Here is a 7,834-nt window from a genome sequence, read left to right as displayed (position 1 = left end):
TACAGCAGTACATTCAGGTTTTCTCATCAGTGACTACGTCGTGACACCAGTATCTGGCTGCACTCGTTCCACTCACACACTGACCCAGCCCCTCAGCTGCAGACGTGCCCTGCAGTGCCAGGCCACCCATGGCAGACACACCATCCAACAAGCCAAGTGTTAAATAGGTTAAAAAAAGTTCTAATTTTACAGAAATGCTCGGGTTTTTTTTTTTCAAAAAATAAGATTCTCTTATCCTTTTCCTCCCATGCTGAGGGACAGGTTAATTTGTCAATTCATATTCTTTCACTTTCTCAAAACACTAGTTTCACAACCCCAAAACTGATTTCAAGCAGGAAACCCTCTGCAAATTAAAAAACAAAAAAATACAAAAATTATAATCTCTATATTTATATTGATTGGAATCCTCCAGCATTTGCGAAATCACTTTTGAGAGATGAATTTTGGGACCCTCCACAACTCCTCCACACAAGCCACGCTCCAGTTCAGTATTCCCCTTCACGAAAAACACTTCTTTCTCACAGTCTCCTTTGCTGCTCAATCAGTCCACAGCTCAAATTAAATAAGAGAATAATTGGCTGGACAAGTGTTACTTTGGTGACCGGGGTGGCACGTACTGCTCCTTGCCGATCCGTCGCGGTGCTCCCTGAGGCGATGATCTGCGTCCAAACTGGCGCCTCTGTTCCCTGATTTTCCCAGCAGCTCCCCTGGGAGGCCCGTTGCCTCGGAACCCAGAATAATCCTTCATTCGACCTTCAACCTTCTCCTGAGCCTTCTCAGGTGTGCTGCTTTCTTCATTTTTGGCAGGGGGAACGATGTTGGTGCGATGTTCCCGAAGAGGCTGGACAGGAACAGGAGGAGGCTCCTTTGGGGGCTTCTGGCAAACTTCAGCATAACTCAGCTTGCGTGGCTCCTGTGGGACCAAAGAAGAGCAAGGTTTGCAGACCAGAATGTGTCCCTGCTGTGCTCCTCCAGACTATCCCAGGCACCGCAGCAAGACAACAAACAGCAAGCGATTACACCACGGCTGGGGCAAACTGCACAAGGGAAGGTCCCAGGTGCTGCAGCAGAACATGCTGCAGAGAAAGCTCCCCATGTTCCCCCAGTCCCTGCTCTGGGCCCTACCTGCACTACTGACAAGGCAGAAGCTGCACTTGCACTCGCAGTGGGAGAAGCAGTGTTTGTCCTTGGAGGCTTTGCAGCACTGACAGGAGAGACGGACACCGGTGGGGAAGCGTGGCTGGGAACATCCTTCTGAGCAGACACTTCTTCTGTTTTGCTGTCTGGCTGAACTGTGCTGTTAAAACCAAGAACAATCGAACACTAAAACCTACTCACACAGAAATTAATGTTTGAGAAAGCATTTTCTTTCTTTGAAGACACAGCTGCACTGTTTGCAGAGCAGGATGGTGCAGCCATTACCACCCATGACTTGTTATTTCCATCTAGTGGCCTCTGGAGAACCTGCCCACCACAGGCAGAGAAGAAACACCAAACATCACTGCCACCTTGCTGGTCACCAGCCAGAGCCTTTGCTAGAACATGCAGATGTTAATATTCTGGATTCAAGTAATCTGCTTACCTTAACACCACAGCTTCAGTCTGGGTTGGTGAACTCACACTTGTCACAGGCTGTTGGACAGTGCTGGGTGGCTGTTCTTCCTGAGCAGGAGCTGGACAGCTGGGCAGCAAATCTTTGCTTTCCTACACAGTATGGAAAGATCAGAGATGTGCTTAAATTGCTCCTCAATATGCCCTACTAAAACATCTGAGAAGTGGGATATTGCCAAAGGCTGCTCAGGCCTTGATTAGAGAAATTCTACTTCTTTGGGAGCACTGTCTCCAGAGCAATCAGGCTTTATATGGGCAAAACAAGCAGTGGATAAAACGAGAAGTAAGGCTGGATCCAACAGATTATCAATGCCTGGTCTCATCAGCTCAAATAACTGACTCATCTGGAAACAGGCCTTGCCTGCACAACACAAACTGTTCCTGCTTCAACAGGCAGCACTCCCCATTTGCCTGCTTTATCCCAGAACAGTACCCAGCCCACAACAGTGTCACTACAGCCTCAGCTAAACCCCTAAGCTAAAAAGCCAAGAAAATTGAAGACAGAAAAGGCACTGATACACAAACATAGTGTGATGTCTGGGCTTAAAGCTTCTAAGGTGCAGCTCTAAACAGGCTCTTCAAGCAGGGAAGAGGGAGACACAACAAATCCACAGTCCTGTGTGTGCCAGAAAAGAGCTGGTACCTTTTCTTTGCAGACTCCTTTGACAATATCTGACATCCTGCTCTCCAGCACCGACTCTCCTGGTATTTTTGCTGTGCTGCCAGGCAAAGGTGGGAAATTTGATGCTAGCAAGTCAAACTTTGGTGTCTGAGTCTTTGTTTCTGCTGAAGGTTGAGGTCTCTAGAGAAGGAAAATAACCTTTAACAGAGCCACAACACTGAGAACTAAAAGCATTGAACAAGGGTCAGGGAATTTCCTAGAAACACTGGATGTCTGCACTGGAATCTGAGCAATTAAGGACCAAGCCATTCCTTCAATAAATGCAAGGCCAACACATGGCACTTTGTGCAGCTCGTCACAATCAGGGAAGTGGAACTTACTGAAACTCGGTCGTCTTCTCGTCTCCTCCGACCTCTGAAAACGTTCCTCCTTTAAAGGCAAGAAGAAGTCAGTCAGTGCATTCACCTGCAGTGCACATCCATCTGCACAGCAGGGGGCCTGTGGCAGGGGTCACAGCAGCACAGCCTCCTGATGCTGCTCAGGACACAGCTCTGGGTGTTCCCCATCTTCAGGAGGGGTCAGAGCTCTTACACTCTTGGAACATCCCCAATAGGGGAAGCTATTTCTCTTCTCTCTCCCCATGCAGGAGGTGCCCCAGAGCATTGTATCTGAGCAAGTATGATTAGAATGTAAGATTACAGGATAGTATTCTGTAATTTTATAGTAATAATAACTGATTTCTCACACCTTGGTCACTTGGTCTCCCACCTTGGTCGCTTATTTTTAAGTGTCTAAACTCTGAATTAACAAAAGCTACAACCAGTCAATCTTAGAATATTTAGGAGCATCAAATTTCCACAACTGATGATTTGCTTATTAGTTACAGCAATAGAATTACCAACTTTCCTTCAGCAACTCTTAACTCTGGAGACAAATCAGGCTGTTATTCTGAAATAAAGACACCTCACCATCTTACTGCAAGGTCTTTGTCAGGACAACTAGCAGTTGCACAGCCAAGCAGGAAGAATTCATGCTTCCAGCTGAGTATTTATCATGCCTGGCTTATTGAAATGTCAGTTTTCTCCTGGTCAGTATTTACAGAAACACACACTGTGCCAGTGGTTGATGATCCTTGGCTCTCACAGGCCACCTGAACCCCCAGCACCATATCCCAGCAGCAGCACTGGGAGCTCCTCACCTGCCCCTGCCAATGCCATAATCTCCATTCTGCTCCATCTGTGCCGTGGGAGAATCCTTCTGGGAATAGCCTTGGTCTTGGTGCCCCGGTAACGTGCTGTTGTGCCGCTCCATGACGAAGCTCCTGGAGCTGGTTCTGCTCAGTGGTCCCTCCCCCAGGGGCAGGGGGCTGGCGGCAGCGGGACCCTCGGCAGCGTGTTCCGAGCTGCTGGGCGAGCGGAAATGCGGCTTCACGCTGCGGGACACAGAGCAGCAGCTGTGGAACCCAGGGCTCACAACAGAACTCCAGGCAAGCACCAACCACAGCTCATTTCTAGCTGACAAGGAAGGAGAGGGGCAGTAGAACTAGAACTCCATCAGAGAGGCCATTTCCATTCATAGAATGGTTTGGGTTGGAAGGGACCAAGAAGACCATCTAGTTCCTACCCGCTTCCCACCACCTACATTTTTTATTGCAACCTCCTCTCAAGTGTTGCCATTTGAAGAAAACATCAAGATCACTGCCCAACAGATACCAAGGTGAGGAATCAAACCCCTGTCCCAAAACCCAACCAGCCAACACAAAAACCTCAGATCTAGGGGTGGCAGGAGAGCCAGCAGAACCCAAAGAGGGATTCCTCAGTTGTCTGGGCCTCCAGCACAGGCACAGGGTGTTGGAAAGTGATCTGGAGAACCAAGCCAAGCCTGAGGAACAAGCTGATCTGGCCACAAGCAAAAAGCCTGCATTGAAAAAGGAAGTCAGGAGTAGATGACAACTGAACAGGCTGGAGAGAATAAGGGAGATAAGGGCTGGGGGTAGTTGAGTGCCCATCTCCCAGAGGGTGAAAAGCCAGGATCTCAGTCTCACTGTCCCCATTATCAAATTCCCAGAACACTGACCCTGCAGCTCACAACACCACAGACATTTCACCCAGTTATTGATTATTCAGCATGAAAGCTGCATTTCCCTGGAACATGGAAAGGCATGTCATGGATGCCACAGACCTGACTGCCTCACAAAGAGGTCATTTCCTTCCAGCTTCTACCAATAAACTTGCTCCCTCCTACCTGACCAGAGAATTTAAGGTGGGAGGAAAAGAGAGCAAAATAAGATAATTCAACAAATAACAAATTATCATTTGTTAGCAGTAAATCAGAAGAGCAGTAAGTGATGTGGTGCAGAAGCAGATCCCTCTCCCTGCTCAGCCTTTGTCCTCTGGTATTTTAAGAGCCAACTCCAGCACTCTCTGACAGGCCTCTCCACAGCCTTACAATTAACAGCTGGAAGTTCTGCAGCATTTCATGTAACCAGAAAGCAGAACAAAAATCACTTTTTAATAGTCAAATTTTGAGCAAATTCATCTGCTCCAAAGACATTCTATAAGTTACCTTTCAGATGACTAGGCAGAAAAACCACTAATTTAACCAATATTAGCACTGAGGATTCTCTGTATATAAAACCTCAATTTTCTGTTCCCACAAGGATGTTGCAACAAATCAGAGCAAAACAAATATGCTTGGCTTAAGCAAATGTTTATCTACAGAGAAAAATCCAATACTTAACTATTAACTGCCTGATGACAAAACAAATCAAGCTTAATGAGCCAGGACAGAACCCCAAGAGCAGCAGCTGGATTAAGCTCTCCACATGAACTCCTCTGCAGCTCAAGAGAAGACACACTGAACAAAGATTAATTCATACTTCACAGCACCAAGAAGCATTAAGAACCAGTTTGAAGGCCTCAATAAGGTTAAGTTTTCCATCAGCAAAAACCACAGGGAGGAGGAGCCAAGTTAACAAAATCCTTCCATTTTGTTCATAAAATGGAAGCTTCTCAAGCCCTTCTTCAGCCCTCAGATCTCATAATCTTACCCGTCATGGAGAAGGCCACAGTCTTGTCTGGGCAGAAGAGCAAAGCAGAAAAGACATGAAAAGATAAGGAAGAAGAAAAGAACGGAAAAAAAAAAAAAGCAGAGAGAAGGAGAGATTATGTGAGAGAGCAAAGAGGAGGAGGAGCATGAAGTGCAGGCTGCCCAGACAGCAACTGCTGGACCTGTTCTCTCTTAGCGCGATACTTGATCATCACTGGGCCAAACCTGGGGCTGAGCCTCATGTTCCCTTGCTGAAGTCTTTCTCCTGCTTCCAGGAGATGAGGATTTATTCCTGCAAAAACAGATCTTTCTGCTGGCACAAAGGCTGAGCAAGATTGGCAGGAAAGATAAGACATCCCAGACAGACCAGCAGAACCTGCTCCCACTTGACCCTAAAGCTCTAACTTCACCAGTCTTAACGTAACCAGAAGTTTCAAAAGCTTCAGGAGGACACAGATGTGATCTACAAGGCAGCAGTGAACATATGGGTATTTAAGATGTTAATATTTGGGTGCATACAATTAATTCTTGCACAGTTTCAGCATCCAGCCATACTTCTGACAGGTTCCATAGGCATGGGAGTTTTACAGGTTTTAATTTTGGGCACAATTTAAGGCACAAACCCCAACTCTTTATTTATAAAGACCTTGGCTGGGAGCCGGGCAGCTGCAACTCAGCCAGCTGTCCCACCTTCCAAGTAGTCACACTACCAGCTTCACAGCCTGTATTGACACTCTGCTGAGTCACTACAGACCAAATTCCAAAGTCCACCAGCCACAAACCTGAACTGCACCACAAAGCCACTGCTGGTACCTGCAGCTGTCAACCAGCTTCTCCAACAGTATAAAAAGCAACCCCTGTGCTGCCAGCCCGCATGCTCAACACTCTGAAAGAGCTTGCAAATAAAACAATTTCCACCCACACAAGCAGATTACTACTCCATTGTACTCAGAGGACTGATCCAGCAAATATAAAGCTGTTTCCTCCTCCCCAGTGTTTATATCTGAGTCCTTAGTTATCAGCAGAGATGGGGATAAAGCAAATAAATTCTAGCAACAGCCTCAGCACGGAGCAGTTCCAGTTCCAGGGCATGCAACTCCCAGCTGCAGAAACTGACTGGCTCTCTGCAAGGCTAATCACACCACAGGAAAAGCTTACATGTGTGCTGCAGGAGTTTATAATCTGCATATTACAAACACAATTAGAAGTATTACCTTAAGAGGAAGTTATTTGTCTGTAGAAACTCCTCTGAGGCTTCTAGAGGAGTTACTTTTGCTCTCTCCAGCACGTATGTCCATTATTTTTAGGATCTTAAGGTGCCACCTTGCTACTCATTTTATAAATCAAGTTGAAAAACGTCACACATTTAATAAACCAAGTCAGTAATGTAGTCCCACCACAAGACACTGTATTTTACAAGTGCAAGGAACACTTCAGGAGTCCAAGTTGTCAGAGAGCAAACAACTGGCAGAGCTGTCTTACCGATTCCTATGGAATGGGCGACCTATACTCAAAGAAGCAGCATTTGTTTTATATGATCCTGGTGTGTTAAAGCCATTCACAAATCCACCATTAGGAAAGGGGGCCTGCAACAGACAGAACAGTCTCAGTGGCTGAACTGAAAAAGGAAAACGTTTGCAGTTTTTATGAGATCAGCAGTTATTCATCCAGTCTGTGCTTTTACACTGGGCTGCCCTATCTGGTGTGCTCTCAACTTCCTATTGAAGCAAAACCCCCACCAGGTTCACAGGCTGCACATCTACTTGGGCATCAGAGTCCTCCTGTTCTTGGAAGAGCTACAAAGCTCCTGGATAATGCAACTTCACACCAAAACTTCTGGAAATAAGTGGCAGCCAATGGTGAGACATGCAGCCCCTCTGACAGCCTGACTGTCACCCAGTCAAAGTACTAGAGGGATCTGACTAGAAAACCTGTGAATTCTACAGCTGAGAAGCCCACTAAAATTATGGATTTGTACACCAGTTTTGGGCTTGCTCCCCTCACTGTCACTCACCAGTGGTGTTTCAAAGTAAGGTGCAGGATTTGGAGACCAGGTCTGAGGCACGATGCTGTAGATGGAGTACTGCTGGGGGCTGTAGACAGGCTGCATGAAGAGTGGGGAGGCAAACTGGGCTTGGGTTTGGACTGGCTGAGGGTAGACACTGGAATCCACTACCCGGTAACCATTCTTAGCAAAAAATGTGTTGATGGCTTTTATCCTGGCCTGCAAGATATCAAATCACATCACAGGCATCAGCTGGGAGAGAAGGAGCAGCAGAACATGACATCTTTATTCTTACTGAAATGAGAGCAGAAGGGATGCGAGGAGGAAAGATGTTGATTGCTGCTTACAAATCAAAATTCTGATAAAAAATCAAGCCAGGGTACAACCCTGCAGGGTACTGGGGAAAGACACAGGCTGCTCTGGCTGGAGGGTCTGTGCAGATTAACCCACACTGCTGCCTGGAGAAGCTGCTCAGCCTGCAATTTTGACAGCTCCTCTCACAGCACAACTTGATGCCCCCGTATCTGTCCAGCAGCAAACTCAGGCTG

At 46.8% G+C, this 7,834-nt stretch overlaps 1 protein-coding gene across 1 annotated transcript in view; it reads right to left on the bottom strand.

Annotated features, from left to right (window-relative positions):
- Window positions 1–518: 518 nt before the first annotated feature.
- Window positions 519–7,834, bottom strand: part of LARP4 (La ribonucleoprotein domain family, member 4) — an 11,576-nt gene continuing 4,260 nt past the window's right edge. Inside the window, 9 exon segments of the mRNA XM_009994086.1 lie at window positions 519–694; window positions 697–910; window positions 1,126–1,297; window positions 1,583–1,704; window positions 2,255–2,413; window positions 2,614–2,662; window positions 3,432–3,665; window positions 6,764–6,867; window positions 7,296–7,505. Of these exon segments, the coding sequence (XP_009992388.1) occupies window positions 519–694; window positions 697–910; window positions 1,126–1,297; window positions 1,583–1,704; window positions 2,255–2,413; window positions 2,614–2,662; window positions 3,432–3,665; window positions 6,764–6,867; window positions 7,296–7,505 (1,440 nt within the window).

Source organism: Chaetura pelagica, unplaced genomic scaffold (assembly GCF_000747805.2).
Source record: "Chaetura pelagica isolate M959 unplaced genomic scaffold, ChaPel_1.0 scaffold743, whole genome shotgun sequence".
Taxonomy (NCBI): domain Eukaryota; kingdom Metazoa; phylum Chordata; class Aves; order Apodiformes; family Apodidae; genus Chaetura; species Chaetura pelagica.
The sequence above is the reverse complement of the archived record's forward strand: the minus strand, read 5'-3'. Positions and strand labels throughout refer to the sequence as shown.